This window comes from Peromyscus leucopus, chromosome 1, assembly GCF_004664715.2.
Source record: "Peromyscus leucopus breed LL Stock chromosome 1, UCI_PerLeu_2.1, whole genome shotgun sequence".
NCBI lineage: Eukaryota > Metazoa > Chordata > Mammalia > Rodentia > Cricetidae > Peromyscus > Peromyscus leucopus.
This window is the reverse complement of record NC_051063.1, coordinates 125,226,492-125,250,513: the sequence shown is the minus strand read 5'-3', so window position 1 is coordinate 125,250,513 and position 24,022 is coordinate 125,226,492. Positions and strand designations below refer to the sequence as shown.

The window sequence follows — 24,022 nt, the reverse complement described above, 5'->3', positions numbered from 1 at the left end:
TCCTGTTTCTGTGGAAAGGTCATATGGAACACTGTGTTCAGGACGGAGGGTTCTAAATGGCCACGTGGGAGGCGGAGAGGAAAAGCATGACTGGGACAGGAGTTGTTTGGTGTTTGTCTTTATTCCCATCACCTCAGCACTCTATTCTCCCCTCTAGGGCACCGCACCAGCACACACGGAGCAGGACAGAGAACCAGCCAAGAAGAAAAGGAAGATATGCCTGAGTTAATGTGACCTTTGGGGGATCGGCTTCACTTGTGCCCACAGAACCCCTTGTCATACAGCCTGCACCGACGTTGGCGTCCTGGTCTGAACCCACTGGACTGTGCCTTCAGTTAGAAGGAGTCTTCCTTCGGGGCAGGTCCTGCTACAGAAAAATGGCTGCCTGGGCACGCCCTTTCCAAAGCACAGCTGAAAGCCTGAGTTAGGAGCCTGCACCGCTCGGACGAAGCTCCACGGGAGCAAATACAGAGCCTGCAGATGGAGCTAGGGCCCAGGCTGGCTTCGTTTCTCTAAGGAGCCTTTGGTGAGTTCAATGATCTGGTAAATGTCCAGCGCTTCACCTGCAAGACAGTGGAACTGGTTAGGATGCCTCCAGAACTGTGACTGTGACTGAGCTCTGAAATGAGAAGATGAATGTTGGGGTCAAAAAGACAGGGGGTGGGACCATCAAGAGTGACTGCCACCAAAGGCAGTTTGTCCTAAGTTTTCTGACTCACTCTGGCATTTTCAGCACACATATTTTTTCTATCTCAGAATGCACTTTGACTTATATAATAAATCTTTAAAATTTCCTGGTGTAGTTTTGAAAATGAGTCATTATAGATGGAATATTTGAAATTCTAGCATCTTCTTCATTTACTACGAACCACTTTCTGCAACAGCTCCCTTTGTGATTTGAATATCACATCCACTTTAGAATATGGCGCACGTTACAAGTGGATTTCTTCCCCAGAGTCCCAAAGTTCTAAGCCACCTCCCATTCTATGCATATGAGGAACAAAGTTTGTACTCACCCTGGGGAATCCCGTATCTCCTTTCCATCCCAGTTGGGTTAGAAGGCGTTTTACAGTCCATGGTCACTTCCTTCCTGAGGCACTGGTCAATGTCTACTGCACTGAAGAAGGCCACTGACTGGGGCAGATCCTTCAGACCCAGCTTGTAGGCAAACATGCACCTGAAAACGACCAGTCTGCTCACAGCCATGCCCGCTGTGAATACAGGCTCCTTGCTCCAGGAGGCGTGACCAGAGCTCCCACAGAGCAGGACTTCTCCTGTTTCAGTCACCCACACTTAGCAGAACCATGAGAGTGGAGGCAGGCTTAGTACTCCATGTTCGGCTTAGTAACTCTTGAGATTGAGATAATGAAATACAATTAGGGACTCAACATACTTGTCCAGTTTGGAATACTTCATTGATACTAAAAATTGATTTCAATTACTGGACCCAAATATGAAAAATAAATGCTGACTTTAAAATATAAACACTAATCAAGCCCAGAAGAGAGCATGGATAACAATGCTGAACTGTAAATTTGTTATTTACCCATTTTTCAAGATAGATCACCGTTTCCAGATTGGTTCTGGGTGGTAGATCAGTATGAAATAGTATTTAACTCATCCACATGAACTAGGATTTTTAGTATAAGAAAATAAAATTCAACAGGCATGGTGGCACACAACTTTAATCCCACCACTTGGGAGACAGAGGCAGGCAGATCTCTGAGTTCAAGGCCAGCCTGGTCTATATTAGAGTTCCAGGACAGCAAGGACTACATAAAGACCCTGTCTTTAAAAACAAAAACAAAAAAAAAAAAAAAAAAAAAAAAAAACAAAGAAAATACAACTCAATATACATAAAACATGTTTTCTAAGTTGTATTTGAGTCTCATTAAAGAGGTTTCCTGTTAGCAGAATAACACCTTAGGCACTTTAAATATTTAGGGGAGAAAAAGATGAACATCTCACTTCTGAGTTGAAATGTCTTCTGTCATTGATTCCAGGCATATTACTAGGGGAGCAATTGTCGGCAGCACTAAGTTTGCTGCCTTATTAATCTTAAATGCCCTTTTTTGTCCTGTCCCAGTTAAGTTGTTGGTGTGAAATGTGCAGTTGGGTTCGGAGGGTGCTGGGAATCAGTTCCCCTGTGGTTTTTCCTGTTTGGAAAACAGTGTCCGGCTGGCCTCCGGATACAGAGTAACCATTCCTTGACCCTGCTGTTGGAGGGGTATATAAGCCCATCTTGGTAGGAATAGAGAGCTGCTTCCCTGACAAACTGAGACTGGGTGTCTAGAGTGCTGTTTAACCTCGGCGTCCCTCGCCAGATTTCGTGCTCCAGCTGCACGGGTCGCAGCAAGCAATAACAACTCCCTTGACCTTGCCACCACCTGAATGGTGGTTACTGACACATGCCACTTTCAGACCCAACGAATCCTTTTGAAAAGTTGAGGTCCTTTTTAGGAGTTCCACAAACTTGAAAATAGGGAAGTTGACAACCAGACCTGCTCCGCGGGCCCCAGGCCCACCCACCTGGTCAGGAGGTTGGTGATCTGCAGCGCCAGGGCAGCGCGGTAGCGGTCCTCCTCCCGCACCAGGTAGCGAACCTCATCGTGGATGCTGATGCAGAAGCGTCCGTCAATGGCAAATTCCTCAAACAGCCACTTCATGGCCACAAGCATGAGGTGTAAGTAGTCCACAGCAGAGCTCTGTACCACCCAGTTCACACGACTGGTCATAAACTAAGGCAGACAGGCGGACATCAGTGGGAAGAGGCACTTACCAGTTTGCTCTAGTCCAGGAACCCTGCCTCTCCCCGTCCCTTCTCTCCATGCTCTAAGGATGGCGAGATCCCTCACCTCTCCCTGGACAACCGAGGGCTCCAGGGCTCTGCTGATGCAGCAGCCTAGCACTGGGGTCCGCGGTGTGTCAGACATGGCAATGCTCTCCAGCTTGTTGAACATTTCCGACTCTGTGCCCCCTGACCACGACCGTTCAGCAGCCACCTCCCACTTCTTCCAGCGTGACCTAGGGGAACAGACACCATGAGGTCAGGCTTTGTCTGTTAGCGTCTCAGTGCTAAAATTTGAAGTGTGTCAGCCTTTGGGGGCCAGCCCACACTAGTCCCTGCAACGTGAACACAGAAAGAAGGTTCTCACTTCCTTGAAGCTTCTCTCCGGATCTTTCGAAGATCCTGCAGGGAAACGCGGCCATCCTCTGTCCTGTCCACAGGGAGGTCCAACTGTCTCACCAGCCATTCACCGTCATCTGAGAGCCGATACCTGGGGGCAGCAGTTCCCTGTCATTCTCATTAAATGGCCACCTCTGTGGCACACCCACACTCAATTTCCCAAACAGCTCCTGGTCATGCTTCTCCCCAGGGCTAACTTCAGCAGGGAAAACAGGCCCAAAGAGGCTGAACGGCTTGCTGGGGTCGGCAGTCAGGAAGGGCCATAGCCTAGAAACTCGGGCTTTTGTGTTCCCAGAGGCCTGGGCTGTATGTGTTAGCCCAGTAAAGGGCAAACTCCAACACAAGCCAATCCTGGTCACACTGTCACAGTGCGTGCTTGACATGAACTGCCCAGTGACCAACAACATCCTTCTGTTAGTTCAGGAGACAGTGAGGAGCGAAAGTACAGTAACCCCTAAAGGAGAGAAGGAACCCGGAGAAGCCAGGAACAAGCCAGCCAAGCCCAGCTTCTTAACCCCTACTGCCCCTGGCTCCTAAGGGTTCCAGAACCTATGGGAAGGAGCACCAGGGCTTCCCCACAATGTAGGGCTGCAGTTCAAATTCTTATGACGTCTTCCCTTCTACGAGTGAGGGCCAACTCCCTTCTCACTGTCCTCCTTCCAGGACATGGTCCAGCTGCTCTCAACATCAGATCCTCATTCCAATAGTCACCACTGCACCCTACGCCAGTTACTCAGCTGTCAGTCTTTCTCAAAGTGAGTGTGCTGACTGACTGACTTGTAGCAAGTTTATAAAAAACTGGAGTCATCCAGGAAGAGGGAACCTCAACTGAGAAAAATGCCTTCATTGCATTGGCCTACCTGCAGTCCGTGGTGCCTTTTTTTTTTGATTATTGACTTGTGGGAGGAGACAGGCCACTGTGGGAGGTCCCACCCCAGGCAGGAAATCCCAGAGTATACAAGAAAGCAGGCTTAGCAAATCAGTAAACAGTATTCCTCCACGGCCTCTGCGCGTCAGTTCCTGCCTCAATTTCCCTCAGTGATGGAGTGGAACCTGAGAGCTGAGTTGTAAGATGAAATAAACCCATTCCTCCCCAAATTGCTTTTGGTCATTGTGTTAATCAGAAATAGAAACCTAACTATGACAGTTTCCAGTTAATAAGCTATCTAAAAAAACCTAACTAGACAGTTTCTAGTTAATAAACTATCTAAAAAAAACCTAAGACAGTTTCCAGTTAATAAACTATCTAAAAAAACCTAACTAAGATAGTTTCCAGTTAATAAGCTATCTAAAAAACCTAACTAAGACAGTTTCCAGTTAAGCTATCTAAATGGGGACACTACACAGTGTACCCTAAAAAACTGCCACTGTCCTGCTACTCTCCTGCCTGCACCTGAGCCTACCAAAAGGCCCAAGGGCCTAAGCACACAGCATGTAGTAGCATCGCTGGAGGAAACAGGTCTGAGTAAACTGGAAGGCTTTCTCCTGTCAGGACTAGCCTGCACTCTGGCTTTGCAGACTTCTATTCCCTCAGCTCCTACCTTCTCTCTGTGCTCACTCTTGTTCCTACAGCGATGAGCATAGGACCCTGTCCTGGCCGGTTTGTGTGCCAACTTGACAGAAGCTGGAGTCATCAGAGAGAAAGGAGTCTCCGTTGAGGAAATGCCTCCATGAGATCCAGCTGGAAGGCATTTTCTCAAGTAGCGACTGATGGAGGGCCCAGCATATGGTGGGTGGTGCCATCCCTGGGCCAATCGTCCAGGGTTCTGTAAGAAAGCAGGCTGAGCAAGCCATGGGAAAGAAGCTAATAAGCAGCACCCCTCCATGGTCTCTGCACCAGCTCCTGCCTCCAGGTTCCTGCCCTGTTTTGAGTTCCTGTCCTGACTTCCTTCAGTGATGAATAGCAATGTGGAAGTGTAAGCCAAATAAACTCCCCAACTCACTTTCTGGTCATGGTGTTTCATCGCAGCAAGAGAAACCCTAAGACATAAGACACACCCCTAAGATGTGACCTAATTATAGCCATGGATGACCACTTGATGACAATATGCTCTAAGTACAGCTTTGCCCTGGGAGGGAAAAACTAACGCTATAAAGACAACGTTACAACTTCAACGATAAACCATCCTGAAGCTAGGTCTAGAGGGAGAGCGCTTGAGCGATGGGCACGAGATGGAGAGGAAGAGCTGTAAAGCAGGCCTCCGATCCGGACGCTAACGTGGTGGGAGAGGGGCCCTCACCGGCGGAGGCCCTTTGTGACAGCGTACATCTGCTGGGCCTTCTCAGCTGCCTCCTGTCTTGTGAGCCTGTGGTTGAACTGCATCAGCAGGCGCTCGGCAAAGGACTGCCCCGCCCCATAGATGCGGCCGTAGTTGAAGACTTTGGCATGCTCTCGGCTGATGCCGACAGTGGTGGCTGTCTTACTGTGCAGATCGGTGCCCCTGCTCTTCCTGCCCTGCAGAGTCATCCAGCCGAAGGCCGTGCAGCCTGGAGAACAGACAAGGAGCAGCAGCTCAGCAATGTCTGGCCCTGCCACCTCACCCCTGCCCAAGCCACAGGTCCTGCTTACCATGCATCCCAGCAAAGTGAGCATCTCCAAGAACAGCTGCAATCCACAGTTCCTGTGAGTCCACATCAGCACCCACGAGGACATAGCCAGGTGGAGCCTGAACCATGGCTTTCAATTCACTGCCTACTCGGTCAGGCTGCAGGAAGAGTGGGGTCAGGCCCACCTAGAAGCCCAAGGCAACTGCTACCCTGGATTCCTAGGCCCAGGGCTGACAAAGTACTGGCTCTTTCCCGGGGGAAGACTGGAGAATGCCACACAGAACTACTCCAGACTTGGTGCCGAGAGGGCCCTTGCCAGCAGCAGGCTAGAAAATGAAGAAACCCTACGAAACTGTATGCCAGCACCCCAACTTGGCTCATCTAAATTCCAGGATAGCTGTGGCACCATGCCTGGCACTGCCTGGCCAGCAGCAGGCACCTGAAACACATTTGCCAAAGGGAATGAATGACATGAAGTCAGATTTAAACCAGAGCCCTCTGCAACCAAGACTTGGTTTCCTCCCCATGTCCCTTCCTAGACCTCCAAAGGCTCTGAGACCCAAGAGAGGAAACAGAAGCCAGGGACAGAGAGGACACGTACCCGAGCATTGCTGGCAGTAAGCCACGTGGGCTCCACAGCTCGGCGGGTGATGGTGCCAGCAGTCACCACCTGGGGCAGGATGGCACCATAGCGGCCTTCCTCATCGAAGTTAGGGTGCCTGGGATGGAGATGCAGGCAAGTGTCAGCAGTGTGCCCTGGCCCTAAGACCCCACCACTCAGTTCTCTCTCCACAAGCACTCAGCAGGCGTACCTGGTCACCGCACGCGGCAGGGCTGACCTGGGGAGCCACACCACCATCTGGGAGCTGTAGGACAAGAAGGCTGAAGCTCAGCAGAGCCACACAAGCAGGACCCACCTCAGCGTGCTGTCACCAGCAGGTGTCCCTGACCACCTCCTGAGACCGTGTCCCCGGAGGCCTGGCATCAACTCTCTTCTCTCTTTACTTACTCTTCTGAGTAAGTAAACGTCCTCAGCTGGGCTCTGGCTCAGCCAAAGTCTGGACCGACAGGAGGCTCTGGGCCTCACAGAAGAATCTAGGAAGTGGTCAGGCTTCCAAGGCAGCTTTCTGACTCTCTTGGTACCACGACCTCTCTGCAATCAGGGCAGACTACCAACCCCCTCACAAAGGGCTGTGACCACAACCATCTGGAAACGACCTTTGGGATGAATTCATTTGCCACTGCAGAAGGATTCCGCTCTCAATCCCTAACACAGGCTACAGATAACCAGCCCTCCAAGGCCTCTATTGACAGCCCATGGCTCCAGCAGTTAAGTTAGGGGATTTCGTGGGAGTTGGGACGAGCCATCAAAGTCCTACCATGCCACTCTACCTAAACAAAGAAACTCAAGTTGGAGCAGGAGAAACATGCCCAAGATCCACGTCACCCGGACAAACAGCTAAGCCTCTAAACTAGAGCTAGGCTGCCCCTCTGGAGCAGCCCCGGCAAGGTCAGGACACCAGAGTAGAATGGGAGGAAAGGAGGCTGGGGGCTGCAAGACACCTGACCGGCCACACAGACACACAGGCCTCTAGCTACCCTCCTTGGGCCCACCTGATACGTTTATGAGCATTCCTCCAGAAAGAGATCATCTTATTGATTTCCAGGGCACGGGGTCCACTGGCACCTCCTGGGCCAGCCTGCAGGGTGCCATCCTCCATCTTGGGCAGGAAGTCTTTGGCAAAGGGACTGCCCACATTGTAGTTGTTACCATCCTGCAGAGGACAGAGACAGCAGGGGCTGGAGATAGGTGGCAGACCACCAGGCAGGGAGCCGACAGACGCCAGGCCTTCTCCAGCAGAGAGAGGAAAATGCCACATTGGTACCTTGCACATGTGTAAGTGCATACCCACATGCTAACGATAATCAAAGGCAGTATCAACAGCCAATAGAAGCTACCAGACGACAGATAAATGATGTCCGTGTCAATTCATCCCACCAGGAGGCCTCTGACCACTCAATTTTCAAAGAACAAAAGCACTAGAGACGGAACTCATCCCAAATCAGAATCAGCCCCACTACTACGGTCAACCTCACGAAGAGCAGCCTCCTGGCCTGAGCAACCACTCACTACCTCCTACTGTGGGCCTCAGCCAGAGAGAGAACACGAGGCAGGCACAAACCAGAGCACACACCTTGTGAGGCAGCTTGAAAAACCAGCAACCAGGGATATCCACATCATTGTAAGGTCCGTTGCCATGGTGGTAAGTGGGCTGGCTGGTTTTGGGGTCACAAGCAGCAGGCTGTGGGGGCCACACACCCAGATCAGGCCCTGCTCCAGCACCTGCATTCAGCAAGGGCCAGGAGGTAGGGGGATGGGAAAAGGGCCTGAAACTGAGCAAGCAAACTGCAAAGTGACAGGAAGGCATGAGGTCATAGGTTTCCTCCTCGGTCTCCCTACACCCACCAGACCAGAGGGGATAAGGGCAGCATCTCCAAACCCCCAAGACCTAGTGAACTCTGGTGGGAAAGAACTTGGTGAGCAAGAGGAAGTCCCAGCCACCCACTACCCACCCGGGTAGAACCAAGCAGGTGTCTTGCTCACCAGAGTTAAGGGTTGACCCAGCAATGAATTCTCCATCTTGGCCTCGGCCTCCACATCTAAGCAGCCCAGCTCTTCTGCCTGAATGGGCCCAGGAACCAGGGGTGAGAGAGGCTGGCAGCTGTAGGCCTGAAGCTACCAGCCCTTCCCTCAAGAGAACTCAGACCAGTCTAGTTTAAGATGAGCAAACAGAGGCTCCCACACAAAGGTGCCCCACTTTCCTAGGAAAACCGACCCCTCGCCCAGCAGGCTCAGGCTCGGAGCACCCTCACCGTCTGCCACATGGCACTATTGTCAGTGACTAAGAACTCCTCAGGCAGCGCTGTCTCCTGGGTCTTCAGCTGCTGCTTCCCCTGTTCAAGACAGTGCTGCTTGTACAAGGATTCGATGGCCCTGGACAGAGAAAGTAACTGCGGATTACTGGGTGCCTGCTCAGGCCACGCAGCTTGCTGGGGTGTTCTATGGGCCCCTCGTTCAGATCTCACACCAGCTCTGAGGGAGGCGACAGCAGTTTCCCTGGATTTTAAACAAGAGAATGGCCGGCCCAAATGACTTAGCACGCTGGTGACGGCCGGGGTGCGACACTGGTCTGACTCAAACCCAAGCTCCTCTGTGCTCGAGAGTTCTGGGGGCAAGCAGCGAGGAAATCAAGACTGAAGGCCGGCCTGCAGAGCTGGCTCCCGTTCACCGCTCACCTTGTGTGGGCTCGGCAGAGCAAGACCGTCTCAGCCCCTTCCATCTGAAAGCCTGACAAGTTGACTCCAGCTGCCCTGGGGAACCAGGACCCTGGGCCACTTCAAATACCCTGACCTCTCCGTAACACCTGCCTGTCCAAAGTTCAGGGTGTGTGGCCTCCAGCACGTCAAGCAGCCTCTCTAGGCCCTTGTCAATTATAAATGTGGATACCAGGCCTGGTAAGACACTTGCCTCCTGTGCATGAGGTCAAAGTTCAATCTCTAGCACCGTAAAATTTGAAAAAAAAAAAACAAAAAAAAATTAAAATTAAAAATAAATAAATAAAGCCAGGTGTGGTAACTCACACCTTTAATTCCAGTAGTTGAAAAGCTGAGGCAAGGGGCTAGAGAGCTGGCTCAGTGGTTAAGAGCACTCTAACCTGCTGCTCTTCCAGAGGACACAGGTTCAGTTCCTAGCACCCGCATGGTGGGGTAACACCCTTTTCTGACCTCTGCCGTGTACATGGAGCACCTTTGTGTGGGAGCCTCTGGCTGCTCATGTGGTACACATCCACGCAGACAAACAGTTATGTAAATAAAAATAAAAATAGTGATGATAATTTAAAAAGAAAAAAAGAAAAGCTGAGGCAAGATTATTGCCTTGAGACTGAGGCCAGCCTAGGCTACATAGTGAATTCCAGGCTGGCTTAGGCTTCAGAGTGAAACCATGTCTCAAAAACAAACATTAATAAAAGTCAGAATTGTTTCTCATGGAGCTGCTCAGATGCCAAGTGAGATTCGCACTGGCTGGTAACACTGTGTCCAGCACCTGACGAGCACTCAGATTCTACTCAGAAAAGCAGCAAACCTACCCTTCCCAGGCCACACCCCAAACCTCCCTGTCCGTTACTGTGAAAGCAGCCAGGCTGCTGGGCCTCGACAGCAAGGCTCTGAGGTCCAGGGGGTCGGAGAACCCACGGGAAAAGAACTAACAGCTCGAGCGGACCTGGCTTACTCCAGTCCCTTCCTCCCTGGAGACAGAACGTGAATCTTACCTGTAGGGGCAGGCTAGCCCAGCTGACTCGGCAGTGGGGCTGGCGGGCAGCTCAGCCAGATTATCCCGCCGCCCGGGCACCAGGTAGCCCCAACCATGAGCGTCTGAGTAGTGTAGAGGAAAACCATCCCAGGTCAGTGCCATGAGCTTGGGAGTGACCCGCATCTGCAGGCTGAGGAGGCTGGGGCCTGGAGTCCATGCAGGGTCATCTAGCCGAGGGCAGAGCTTCCGGTACCACCTATTGCCCCGAGGGGGGGGGGGAGTGTCACACTAAGGAGTAAGGAAGGGTCTCTTCGTGATGTACCCAACCCACCTTCCAAGGCCTCCAGACTTTCTGACAACTCAGATCAAGAATTATCAGTCCTCTCCTTTGGGGGGTTTTGAACCTATCTGGTGTCTCCTAGACTTATGCAAGTTATCTCAGAAGGTGAACCCCACATGTCAAAGCTCCTTTCCAGCCCCCATGCAGCCTCTAAGAGGAAGAAACAGATCTTCCTTCCTACCCACGAGAACCCCGCTGTTGTGGAGACACACAACTCTGTCTGAGACAAGGGGAGGCTGGCAGCACCCAAGTCTAGCAGCATTTACATCCGGGGTCATATGAGTACCGTGAGGCTACACCACTGTTCACTACAGCTGCCCTGTTTCTCACCTCTGCCTCCTCAAGGAAACTGGCTTATTTCCACAGGCACGACAGAACTGCCTCTAAACTAGAGGCTCTTAAGTCTTACTACGGGTCAGCTGCACTGGCTGGTCTGTACCCCCGCCGCCCCTCGAAGGGAGATGAGTGCCATGTGTGCCCCCGCAGCTGCCACAGACAACATACAGAGCAGGGGCTCAGTGCTCTGTGCTCAATGTGTCAGGGTAGACACAAGGGAGCAGAAATGCAAAGTGCAACAAACGCACACCAACCAAGGTCCAAGACCGCGCTGAGGCCCAGACCAAGAGTGCCGAGGAGCATGCAAGACAGTCTCTGTATGCCAGACACAGTCAGTCTCTCTCACCCAGGGTGTCCAGGAAGGTGCTGGGGTCGCTTAGGCAGGAGGTCTATGGTGCTCTTCAGCTGCTGTAAACGGGTGCGGGCTACCACATCTTGCTGAAGCTCCTCCTCCTCGCTGGGTGGTCCGGGATCTGTGCCAGGGTCAGGAGGTTAGGACCAGGAGGGACTCATAGGTCTGAAAGACTATAGCAACCCCTTCCTAGGGCCCCTGGGTCCTAGGACTGTCCCAGCGATCACCCTGTCCCATCTCCCACCTAAGCTTCCCACCTTCCTGCTCCGTGGGTTCCCCAAAGGGCCCAGCTCCCTCGATGGGCAACTTGTTGGCTGAGGCAGACTTCTTCACCTTCCTTGCCTTTTTCTGCTTAAATTCCTGCAAATCCCACTCCAGGTCCCAGAGCCAAGGGTCTTCTTTGTACCTGCAGAGCCAGAGTCCACCAGGCAAGGGTTAAGGCTGAGCTAAAATCCAGGCCTCCTAGCTGCCTGTCCCCTGCCTTGACCCAGGACCTGACTACCTCTCTCCTGAGAGCAACTGGCAGGCATCATTAGCCAGATCCATCAGCGACTTCTTCATCTCCCGCTGGAGCTCCTCGTATGTGCTCTGTGCCTCTTCCAGGTAGCGCTCCCAGTTCTGGTTGACGGGCAGGTAGGAGACGCCCATCTCGAGCATGCCAGCCAGGGTCACTGGGTGGGGGCACCTTAGGGACAGAACTGCCATAAACGACCACAGGAGACAAGGCTTGGGCCCAAGTCCTAAGACAATCTGACCATCTCAACCCATCCCGCTTTGTGGCACAGCTCTAACATGGGACAGGCTTGAACCCAGCTTTACTGCTGCCCAGCCCCGCGCTGGTCACCTGACTTCTCTGGGCCTCAGTTCCTTTACCTGAAACATGGAACTAACACCCCCTCTTCGGGGGTGATATGAAAATGATGGGGGCGGAGAGAATGAGGGCCACCGAGTGACAGGTCGGCGTCAGGCACCATGCTAACAATCCCACACATGCCCATGACTGCTATGGCCCTCACAACCAGGAGGGAAGTAGATCTGGGTGTACGTCTTGATGAAAACACCGAGGCTCACAGAAACCTTAGACAAGTTACTTGTCTAAGGTCAATGAGGATGCGGCACCCACACTTTGAGCCTTGGGTGCATGACAATCATCACTGACTGTATCATCAGACTCACTAAAAAGCAAAGACAGAAAATTGGGACCACACATGAGACGAGCCCCTGGGACTCCAGGGCCCACATGGCCTCCACTGAACAGAGGGGCTCCATTCTTTCAGCCTACAGAAGCTAAGTGACCAGCCTGAGAAACAATCAGCCCCACCTGATTACAAGGGATCGGGTCCCAGGACCTACCCATCCCCGGGGTTTCACTTGGCTCCCCCTCACCTCTCCAAGAAGAGCGGCAGCTGCTGCTGGAAAACCTCATAGGTGGCCCACACATCACCGGCACAGTACTGCATCAGATCCTAGCACAAGGTGACAGGAACTTGGTGGGGTGGGGTGGACAGGGACAACCACCTACTACCACTGCCGGGTCTCAGGGGCAGATCCAACAGCTGTACCTCCCCAAATCCAGCTGCCGGTCAGTCACAGCCCATGTATCTGGAGCTCTGTGCCAACACCATACCTGGAAGTTCTCCCGGATATCTCTCATGCTGCCCTTGACGAACAGTTCCCGAGGCTCCTTGTCTAAGGGAGGCCCCCCCACATAAAGGCTGTGCACGTCTGCAAGATTATTAGCACTGCTGATGCTCATCCAGTCCCAAGATGAAACCTGAGAAACCGAAGGGAGGTCAGCTTGGTAATCTCAAGCCCAACAAGTAGCCCAGTGACCGGACCCTAAGCATCCCTTTGGGGGCGGTCCCAAGTGCACGCTCACCTCTAGACCACTGGCCTGTTTCCTCTGGGACTTCTGCCCTCGTGTGGGGTGCCCGGTCTTCCGCTTGCCCTGCTTGGCTGCCATCCACAGGCTGCGTTGGAAGCTGCTCAGCCCTGAGATGGCCATGTGCATGCTCATGGTGTCCAGAAAGCGCATGCGGGAGCCCTGGGAAGGAAGGCAGGAGAGGAGAGGCTGCAGCAGAGGGGGGGCCAGCCGGCCGCTGCAGCAGAGGTGTTGACTCCAGCCCCACGTTAGCCCCTCACATACCCTCTACCCCCAGCACACAGCCTCCAACACAACACAGAAGTCCCACGCTTGTCCCAGCACCCGGGAGCGACCTGCCCAATTCCTGAATGTGCAGAACTGGCCCAGTCCCAATGCACAAGTCCTTCCCAGCTTCCAGCAACACCTCTGGGCACCTCTGGGCAGATGAGCTAAACAAGACCTTCAGAGCTATGGGCCAGACACCCAGCTCTGGTCCTGGTGCTAGCCCTCACAAGCTGTGGTCCCTGACAAGTTAATAAGGCTGTCCATGCCTAGTGCCCTAAGTGCCAGGCTAAGGGTGCTGCCTGGGGTACTTCCTTGCCCTGCCCTTCACCTCAGCCTGTTACGAAGATTCAAAGAAAAAGCGGTTTCTACCATCTAAGAACCACCACTCCACACCAGCAGTTCTGATGGCCTTGACCCATGTGCTATTCAAACGCTCCTAAAAGTACACTGAGGGAGCTTCTGTCAGCTCTCTTCACAGAAAGAGAGACTGGGGCTTAGAGGTGTTAAGATGAACACTGCCCATCAATGGACGAGGCGGGATGTGGCCCAGGCTGTAAGTCAGAGCCCTCAAAAGCTCTAAAATGCCACAAAAAAGAGAAGAGCCATCTTGTTCTGGAACAACTCCCAGATCCACGCCAACACAGCTGTGATGGCGCTCCTTGCAACAACCTTCCGGGAAGAGAGGGGTCCTCTGCCTCAACAGTTCCAAACACCACACTAAATTGTCTCAAGTCTGTTCTGGAGATCGGACAGCTGGTCAACTAAAGTCCCTGGGAACAGTGGTCAGGAAAGCAGTGCCGGGCTGGAGAGACGGCTCAGGGGTTAAGAGCAGCGACTGCTTTTCCAGAGGACCCGGAGACCGAGCTCTTGGCCCAGATTGTGCCAAAGCCCGCCATTCCCACGAACCTTACCTGAATCAGGTACTGCTCCCTGATATAGGCTCGGTCAAAGGAGACATTGTGCCCCACCACTAACTGCTCCTGCCAGTCCTGCTGCGGGGAGCTGCCGGCACCAGCGGAGACATCCAAGGGGATTAGGTCAGCCGGCGATAGCTGGCTGGTCCAAGAGTACCGCTCTTCCACCAGCCGCCGGCTGCACCAGGAATACCTGAAGGAGATGAGAAGGGGGCAGTTGACCACAAAGGAGCCGACTTCCGTTCCACTCCACCCACCGCATGCCACGTCCCCAGGGGGTGCTACGCACTCATACAAGTCGGGGGATCACTGGGGAAGGAAATGATGATAAAGCTTCCTTACTATCCAACTCCCACAGATCAACAAGGAGCTAAATGCTGTGGTAGTGGGTGCCATGTGCAGGAAGGCGGGCAGGCCAGGTGCCGAGTCTGCAGCCAGCTCTGAGGCCTCTATGGATATGACCAACCCCTTTGTCTTTAAGCACAAAACAGCTAGTGTTCCAAGTACTAATAAAGGAGAGAGTTGGTAATACAACCCAAAGTGGAGAATTTTTTCATTGAAAATGGCAAAAAAGAAAAAAAAAATGATAAATGCCGCATACACATACAGGGTGAATCGCCTGAAGATTCTGAAGGAAAAAATAAATCATGCACCTTCCAGGAGCAACCACCCTCAGTGAGATGCCACAGAGCACACCATGATGAGAGAATGTATGTCCATGTGCAGAGTGGGTGTGGCGGAGGCAGAATGGGCGCTGATCGCAGGGTCCTGACACTCACTCAGGAAAAGATTAGTCTGCTCAAGGTCCCAGGGCAAAGTTGGGGGGGGGGGATGGCCACTGACAGAGAACAAGCCCCACACCGTTCCAAAGGCCTGAGGCCATCCAGTAGACAATACCGCTCTGATGGTGCTCCCTGCAACCTTTCGGGAGGACATGCATGACCTGCCTCAAGTTCCAACCGCAAAACTAGCTGCTTTAAAGCTGGCCAACTCTACTGCACACTCCACAGTGGGACTGCATATGGTACTCAAGCTGGACTCCTTCCTCCTTTACCCCAGCTGGCCAAGCGAGGGCTCAAGAATGCTAAATACTCAAAGCTATGAAGATGATAAGGACTTCAGTTAACAAAAGCCATACTGGTGTCTAGACACAGGCCTGCAGCTGTTCGAAAAGCCATCTTTTTATTAACTTGTGATTTTACCAAAAAAAAAGGGGGGGGCAGGGGGCAAAATTAGGATGAGCTGGAACCCATGCTATCAATACCAGAGTTCTCCTTGGAACTCTCCAACGCCAAGAGCCTGGGTGATATCCCTTCAGGCAGATGACTGACCAAAGCCTTTAGGAAGACTTATGGGAGACTCAGCGGTCCCGGCTTCCATCCAACTCCTACAAGCTGCGAGCTGGTCGGGTTATACGACCGACCGTGTGACAGAGCATGCCAGGTTAAACGGGGACCACTCCGAGGCACACCCACAACCACGCTAGTCAAGACTACTAGGAGAAAGGTCTTTGCATAAACTCAGGCCTCGGCACTGGCTTCTGCCATCAGGTCAGGCAGACTAAGCAACGCCCCCCCAGTACCACTGGCTAAATGGGATGAGAATGGAGACGGAATGGGAAGGAAAAGAGAGAGGTGAAGCGAGGAAGGCGGGAGAAGAGAAGGGGGGCCTGACTTGTCCAACATGACCAAGGGTCCAAAAGCCTCATTGTCACTGGTTTCCTTGGAGCCACCAGAGCCTACTTTATCTTTCAACTGGTGGCCAGTATCCCCCTTGACTCTGGCCATCAATGCACAAGCACTGTGGTCCTTATCGGAACTTCGGCTAAATCAATGCAGAGTCATCAGCAGCTAGAGTTGCTCTTTTTAGCCAGTGATGCCTACCTTATCTATTTAGCCATGCTTTCACCATTTTCAACTGCATATATAACATTTCGCAGCTTTCTGTACAAAGATGTAGCTTCCAATAGGAATAAAGAAACTGCCAACTTTTTTGCTGGCCATGCCTGAAAGCATTAAGGCTGTAAATAGTATTTTAATCCTGGAATGAAGAATAAGAAAAGGGAGAAACAGTACTGCCATCATTGCTTGAGAAAGAAACTTGGGTCGCACTTAGAAAAGTTATTTCAAAAGAAAAGAGAGAGACTGGATATACCTGTTTGGGGACCAAAAATGTCTAACTTGTAAGGAAGTAACATTTCTCAGCTGGGGGCGGTCAAGACTTGGGCCACCTCCAGGGTCATTTGGAAAGGCTGAGCAGGATTTGGCCTGGCGTTTATGGAAGACACTGGGGGCGCTGAGCATTTTAAACTGCCTAGAACAATCCCACCAAAAACATCTTCCTGTCCAAAATAACCATCGGCATTCCCAAAACCAAACACTTTTCAGACTGACTTCTCACGGACGCTCCTAGGGGCTGGGGGTTGAGGCGCCAACTCGTGGTCATCTTGCACGGTCTCTCAGTCTGTCTCAAACACCACATTGATTCTCTGCATGGCCCCTGCCCTTCGCTTGGGCGCTGCCTAGAGCCTGTCTTTCCACCAGAGTGAGCCCCACAAAAGCGGGATTAAGCGGGTCGAGTTCACCACACCAGCCGTCCTTAAATGAGCACACAGCAGGGCTTCAGAAACTGTTCACCGAATCAAACCACTTAGCTGGGCCCCCCTACAAACGGTAGCTCCCTGTTCCGAACCCCCACTTACCAGGCCGAGGGGGATATGGCCAGCGCCAAAGTGGGGCACGTTCCCTCTGAGAGGCAGACCTCCACGTCGAACACCAGGGCCCGCTCCTCGGGGATGGCCACGGGTTCGGCCTCCCCCTCGGGGCCGTACCGGGTCCAGCCCTCCGCCCAGGCCCACCTCGCGGGCTGGGGCGGCAACTGGGCCTCCAATAACGAGGCGGCCGCCTCCAAGTAAGGCAGGCTCTGCTTCTGGGCCAGGAGGCGGAAGTGCTGGTCCAGGTTGCCCCCCAGGAGCCGGGGCAGGCTCAGCTGCACGTCTGGCATGGGCGTGGCCGGCTGCCCCCAGAGCCCGTGCCTCTGCAGGTGCTGGATGCTGCGCCGCACCGCGGCCTCGTCGGGGGGCTCCCCTCCGCACCCGGAGAAGATTTGCTCGTGCAGCCCCCTCGACAGCATCTGGATGTGCAGCGGGTTGAGCCGCAGCTGCTGCCCGTCCTCCTCCGAAGAGGGCGCTGGCGACGGCCGCTGCCCGTCGCCGGGGACGGGGGCGGAGGCGGCGCCGGAGCTGGACACCCTCCGTCCTGTTGCTGGAACCGGCCTGGGGCCGATCTTGCCGCTGGCCACCTTCTTCCAGAGCAGGCGGCTCATGATGGTGGGTGCAGGGAGCCCCCCGCTGTGAGTCGGGACACCTGGCCTTGGGCTCCAGCTTGACTGCTTTTTTTTTACTGGCCGAACGACTCAGAGAGTGACCCGTCCCCTCTCTGTGTTCCTGTCTGTGAAATAGGTCTCACCATGCCTGCCTTCCTCACACAAACCCTAAAGGAGATAGATGAGAAAGTGTTACTCCAAGTTGGCGTTGTCTTGTGACAAACGGCTTATCACTCGTTGGACATTGGCTGCGTGCGTGCGTGCCAAGCATCTTAGCCGAAAAGGCCAGAGGGGTGTACGGACGTTTTCTGAGATGCCGCCAACCACCTTAGGCACTGGCACTGCACCTCCTGCGGACGGAGCCACCCAACACAGGCTCCTCCGTGAACTTGGAGAAGGCGCTGGAGAGGCTGGACTTTAAGGGAGACGCAGAGCAAGAGTTCTGGCTCTCCAACTGCGTGACCTTGGGCGAGCTCCTTAGGCCCCAACCTCCTCCTCTGTAAAAGCAGGGTTCAGGTCTCTCCGAGTCTCGGGGCGATGCAGTCTGAGTGGCAGAGGGCGCGCTCCTCGCGCGGCCCTAACCCCAAGCCGGCGCTCGGCAGGCAGCAAGCTGCCAGGAGCAAACCGCCGGCGGCCCGAGGGCCTAGCGCCGGGCTTCGAACCCGCCACGAGGGCGGCCACAGCCCCGGGCTCCCCACCCACCCCCGGGCCGGCCCAGGGCGCCCTGCTCGGCGGCCACCCCGCGCGCCGGGACAGACACCCGGTAGTCGTTGCAGCCGCCGCCGCCAGCGCCAGCGCCAGCGCGGCGCGCCCTGGGACCGACCGCCGCCCTGCTCCGGGCCGCCGCGTTCCCCCTAACTGGAGAGGGAGCAGCCGCGCCGCCGCGCCCGGCCTCCCCCTGCCTGCCGAGCCCGCTGGAAACCTCGATCTGCTCCGCGCTGCCCGTCCTGCCGCAGCCCACAGCCCCTAGTGACGCCGTGGCGTCCGCTCCGAGCGGCCCACGCAGCCTCCGGGTGCCGTGCGGCCTCGCTCGCAGCCGCAACTTCCCGTGTGCGCGAGCTGGGTCCCGCGGCTACCCCGAGGCGGGCGGGCGGGCGGGAGACTCCCCGAGGGCCCAATAGGAGCGCCGCCAATGGAGCCGCCCGCCCGCGGGGGTGGGACAGCGACTTCCGGGTGGGCTCTCCAAGACCCCCCCCCTCCGCCTGGGGAAGATGGATCGGTCCGGAGCCAGCCTGCAGGCTCCTTGATGCTTTAAGCAAAGTAAAGGCAGCTGCCAGGCGGCGGCCGCGTGGCCTAATGGATAAGGCGTCTGACTTCGGATCAGAAGATTGCAGGTTCGAGTCCTGCCGCGGTCGAGGGGGTTGCTTACTGTTTTTATAAATTCTTCCATCTTCCCATCATTCCCTCTGGAAATGAAGCCAACCAAGCACGCACGGTGGTGGGCATGACTAACTTCTACTCTAAATACTGGAGACTCTGGCTCTGAACTAACCACTCTGAGGGCGGGGCGCACTTCTCAAAATGTATCCCCACATTTTTAAAGTGCGGGCACATATTGCTAAACTGTGGCAGCGGTGGAGAAGCCTGCCCCGGCAGAGAGTGGGACTTAGCACGTGCCTTTCTTCCGAAGTCCAGACTCGTCACCTACCGAGGGCGATGACCCGGCTCCAAGTGGAGCCCTGCTGTTCCCGGCGATGAGGATGACGCTGAGCCCGGCGGATGGTGCCCACCGGGAGCTGTGGTCCCACCCCGGGCACAGCCGACGGGCATCCTCCTCCGGATCTGCCGGTCTCCGCGTCCGGTGCCTGTTGCTCTAGGTGTTTCTGCTCCCAGCTCTCAGCGGGCCTGGGTGAATAAGGGCAGAGCCTGGGCATTAAGTCCAGAGCCCCGTACCAGGAAAGGATCAGACGGTACAGACAGACTAGGGGTCACGCACAGCTGGCTGGGGAAGAATTCCGGCCTCGCTGAAAGGCAGCCCCACCTTCCGGCCGCTGCAGCGGCCAGCACGCTGAGGAAAGGGTCTTTTTCAGAAGTCGGGGCTGCTGCGGCTACTCGGCCTTGGCCGACACTCTTACATAGACCCTTTCTCTTTTCTCCTTTTCTGTTTCTCTTCTCTCCTTTCTTTTTTCTCCTTTATTATTGTTATTATTATTATTAATTGTTGTTGTTGTTGTTGTTGTTGTTATTTTGTAAACGATGAGGCCTCACCCTGTATGCAGCCTAAGCTGCCTTGGAGCTCACTTGGTCGCCCTGGCTGAGCTCCTGACTCAGTTCTGGGACGGCAAGTGTCCACTACCTGGCTTCCTCTTTCTTTCCAGTTGAGATATTCTTACACGTTTTTCTAGATGTACTTAATAGACACCAAGTGGTTTTTGTTTGTTTCTTATCCGTTCCAGAGACACACACAAATGCAACCAACCAGAAAGTCTTTATTTTTGTTTCTTCCTGTTTTTACATAGCTTTGCACAATTGACGTTCCTATAAAGTGACGAAGGAGAGGCTCTTAAACCAGGGAGTCCCCGAGCGGGGTAGGGGTACGGGGTGGGGAGGGGATGGGGATTGGGGTGAAACAACTTCATTTTTCATTTCATAGTCTCCTGCGGAAATTATGTTGCTTCGTCTGTGAGCTGAGGCAAGCAGCTGCTTTGTCCTCAGCCCTACCTGCGGCTTGTCCTCCATGGTGATCACAGACTTTTCAGAGCGTTACACTTACTGCAGGTGTTTCAAAACTCTGCTTGCTGTCTCAGCAGTGATTGCAAGGAGGCAGCTAAAGCCTGTGAGTTAATGGATCAACAAAACACACATAAGGGTCAGGGTTAGGCAGGAAGTGGTGGCACACATCTTCAATCCCAGCAGAGGCAGACAAGTGGCTGAGGGAATGGCTGGGAGTGGAGAGCAGCATGCCTTGCAAGCATAAGTATCTATCTCCAAGACCCACATTAAAAAGCCTGGTGGTGCCAGATGCGGGGACCCAGAGAGCCGCAGATCCCTGCCACCCTGATCTAATCAGCAAGCTCTGGGTCCCAGAGAAAGGCCTGCTTTCAAAAAGCAAGATAAACAAGTCCTGAAAAATAACATCCAAGGTTGACCTCTGCCCCCACATTCGCATACCTGTGTATGGTTGACATCTGACCCATAGCCACAAAAAAAAAAAAACCTGAACACCTTATCAACTGATCGCTCTCTCCAGCCCCAGGCATGCATCAGGTGATCTGGTCTCTCCAGCCTGCAGCTCCCCTGCTGTGCATATCTGGTGGGGTGCCTGGGGAATTTTCTGTTTGGTTGTTTGGTTTGGAGACAGGATCTCACTAAGCAGCCCTGGCTGGCCTGGAGCTTGCTTAGCAGAACAACCAGTTGGGCTCTCTTCACAGAGATCTGCCGACTTGGGGCTTTGAGCCGCTGTAAAATCCAGAATAGTGCCAACCTCTCAGAGTTAGTAAAAGGATTATGTGGTTACACGACATAATGTTGTAAAGTGTTTAGCCCGGTTCCTTTGGAAATGGTTCTCTTCTCTTCTCTTCTCTTCTCTTCTCTTCTCTTCTCTTCTCTTCTCTTCTCTTCTCTTCTCTTCTCTTCTCTTCTCTTCTCTTCTCTCTCTCTCTCTCTCTCTCTCTCTCTCTCTCTCTCTCTCTCCCCCCCCCACCCAACCCCCTCTCTCTCATCCTCTTGCCTCCACCTCCAGAGGGCTGGGATAACAGCCTGCGCTACCACACCTGCTTTATGAAGAAGAAACCCAGGACTTGGTGCATGTTAGGTAAACACTACCAACCGAGCCACATGCTCAGCACCATGGGTAAACCGAGAGTAGCCATGATTTAACGGATTTTCTCCCTTGGCAGAAGGCTCAGGAAACAGGCACCAATACAGTCACCAGAAGTCAGCAGAGGTGACAGATGCAGGAAGAGCAGGTTGGGACATGAAGGCTCCTTGGTCAGTGTGGGATGATGCAAAGATTGCCTGGAGGCCTACTCCGTTCCAGCTCACGCTTGGGAGCAGGTCTGGGGATTCCGGGGTCAGTCAGTCAGTACTGCACAGTGACTTAGTGAGGTACTGTTCTCTCTGGGTTCAAGTCCCAGACAGGCTTTGTCGCTGAACCCTTTAGGCGAGCCAGCTAGGCTGACTGGCCAATGATATCCCCAGAGTTCAGGTCACAGAAGAGCATCACCATGCCTGGTGTGCTCCGAGTCCTGCGCCCTCAGCTCTGAGGGTTTCAGCAAGCAGTCTCGTCTCCTGATCACTCCACCTCGTCATCAGTACAAGAAGGGGACAGTTCCTCCCTGGGAGGTTCAGCAGCAGTGACCAGGTGACATCAGAACAGGACGTTCTTAGAACAGGAGCCAGCCTGCCCTGTGGTCAGAACTGGTCGTCACCACCAGGCTTAGGTCAGGCCCTAGAAAAGAGCTTGGACTGAGACCTGGGTTCAGTCCCTGTGAAGATTCTCAGCGGTGGGGAGCTGGGAGGAAATCTTCTCAGATGTCTCCAAACAGACAGAGCAGGAATGTACCCCCAGCACTTGGGAGGTAAAGGCAGGAGGATCTGGAGTTCAGAGTCATCCACTGCCACAGAATGGACTCAAAGCCGACCCGAGATACACCAGACCCTACCTCAAAAAAAGAATAAGAAAGGAAAATTGTATGCATGATAAGTAAAAAGGAATTTTCAATCTATGGGAGATATTTATCAAGTTCTTTTAGAAAATACTGATTAAAGTACATTGTGTACATGCACTTATACCATTGTTTTAATGTAATTAACATATTAATTTTTAAGAGAGAAAAATACATGTACCATAGCTGCTTCCAGCACCCCAGATTATTGGAGAGCCAAGGTAAACGATAAGGGTTATGCGAAGGGACCACACTCTGCAAATGTGACCATCTGTGCCCAGCCCTGTCTCCTCTGAGTGCAAAGGACCTCAGTGACATTTAGCCGATGACAAGAAAAAAAGAAAAAGAAAGAAAGGAAGGAAGAGTAAAAAGAAATAAGGGCTCTTTCACCAGCAACAGAAAATCCAGCTCAACCTGGGCTACAAGAGACCCTGTCAAATCCACTGCTCAGCTGGGCATGGTGGCACCCTTAGTCCCAGCTTGGGAGGCAGAGGCAGGCCGGTGTCTGTGAGTTTGAAGTTAGCCTGGTCTACGTAGTGAGTTCCAAGGACAGCCAGGGCCTCATAGTGAAATTCTGTCTCCAAACAACAACAAAAACCTTAAACCACGCCTTCCCCCCATGCCCTTCCCTCCCCCCCAACAAAAAAAAAAAAGCAAAAATAAATAGATAAATACGTAAATAAAATCCAGGGGCCAGGAATATGGCTCAGTAGATAAAGGTGTTTGTTGCTGAAAATCTGAGTTGGATCCCCAGGATTCACGTGGTGGAGAGAAAGAACTACCTCCTGGATGCTCTCCTCTGACCTCCAGGGCACGGTGGCATTGGCGCCCACACACAACTAAGTTTTAAAATTTTGAAGAACGCAATAAACAGCTGGGAGCAGTGGTGCAGACCTTTAACCTCAGCACTTGAGTGTCAGAGGCAAATGGAGTTCTGTGAGTTCTAGGCCAGCCTGGGCTACAGAGTAAGGCCCTGTCTCAAAAAAAGGAAGGAAAAAAAAAAAAAACCCTCCAGCCTGAATCCACTAACACAAAAGAGGGTGTTTCCATGGGAACCAGCCCCAGGGATGGCAGGAAGGAAGCCTGCTCATGTGGATTGTCCTGACCAGCTCGACTTTTAGTTTACAAGTTCCGTCCCCAATCCTGAGAACTGAAGCTTGCTCATGTGGATTGTCCTGACCAGCTCGACTTAGTTTATAAGTTCTGCCCCCAATCCTGAGAATTGAGTCAGGCCCAGGAATCAGGAAGAGGCAGACAATTGGTGATAAGAGCAGTAGATATCTCCTCCATGCACCGCTTCCACTCCAGGAAACTCATAAATGGTCAGGGACCGGTCTCTTCTCCTCAGGAAGCGTCCTTGTCACTCACAATGATTTACACTTCCATCAGCTGCTTTTACCTGCCCTTAACTGCACAAGTGTGGTGCAACCAATTCCCCCATGTAAGAGGGAAGTGAGTTTGAAAGTAAGTCTCTCATCCCAATATCACATAGTAGGCATCTTCCTCCACAAAAGAGGAAGATTAAATGTGCAATCTACTTTGCCCTCTGGGACCTGAGGTGGGCCAGGGCTCCTGGGGTTTCTGCAGACTGGCCCTGTGTGGGACAGTGGGGATATAAAGGTCAGCTTTATGTTTCCAAACTTCCTGCCTGCCTAGGGAGCTTGCCTGGTGTCTTTGTTAGGGACCAAACCATGCTTGGGTTCAAGCCCAGGCCCAGGACTGACTGCACTGGCCGTATGTGTCTGTGTGTATATGTGCTTGTTCCACGGCTACAGGTTGGTGTCTAGCTTATGCTAGGTGTGATGGTTGATCTTGTCAACTTGACTGGATCTGTGAGCAGCTAGGACATGTGTCTCTGGGATGTCTGCGAGGTTGCTTCCTGGATTACAGGAGGGGAGAGCCTCCACAGGGTGGGCAGCACCACCCGGCTGAAGCCCAGAGACCAGGAGAGCCC

At 53.3% G+C, this 24,022-nt stretch overlaps 2 protein-coding genes and 1 non-coding gene across 3 annotated transcripts in view; 2 read left to right on the top strand and 1 right to left on the bottom strand.

Moving 5' to 3' along the window:
* Positions 1-794, top strand: part of LOC114696134 (Fanconi anemia group I protein homolog) — a 33,819-nt gene extending 33,025 nt beyond the window's left edge. The window contains exon 26 of the mRNA XM_037198160.1: positions 158-794. Within this exon, the coding sequence (XP_037054055.1) occupies positions 158-229 (72 nt within the window). The 3' untranslated portion in view covers positions 230-794. The remainder of the gene's footprint in view (positions 1-157) is intronic.
* Positions 102-18,595, bottom strand: Polg (DNA polymerase gamma, catalytic subunit). The gene is made up of 23 exons (XM_028873720.1): positions 18,384-18,595; positions 16,839-17,629; positions 14,135-14,330; positions 12,954-13,118; positions 12,702-12,848; positions 12,461-12,540; positions 11,577-11,759; positions 11,332-11,480; positions 11,069-11,195; positions 10,066-10,302; positions 8,609-8,729; positions 8,340-8,417; positions 7,930-8,037; positions 7,349-7,509; positions 6,547-6,600; positions 6,336-6,453; positions 5,757-5,892; positions 5,428-5,674; positions 3,156-3,278; positions 2,856-3,024; positions 2,530-2,738; positions 1,017-1,177; positions 102-563 (listed from the first exon to the last, which is right to left on the bottom strand). Exons 2-23 carry the CDS (start codon positions 17,459-17,461, stop codon positions 487-489), a joined length of 3,669 nt encoding a protein of 1,222 aa, XP_028729553.1. The 5' UTR covers positions 17,462-17,629; positions 18,384-18,595; the 3' UTR covers positions 102-486.
* Positions 18,596-18,743: 148 nt separating this feature from the next.
* Positions 18,744-18,816, top strand: Trnar-ucg. Its single transcript has one exon. It is a non-coding gene; the product is annotated as a tRNA-Arg (tRNA).
* The last annotated feature ends 5,206 nt before the right edge of the window (positions 18,817-24,022 follow it).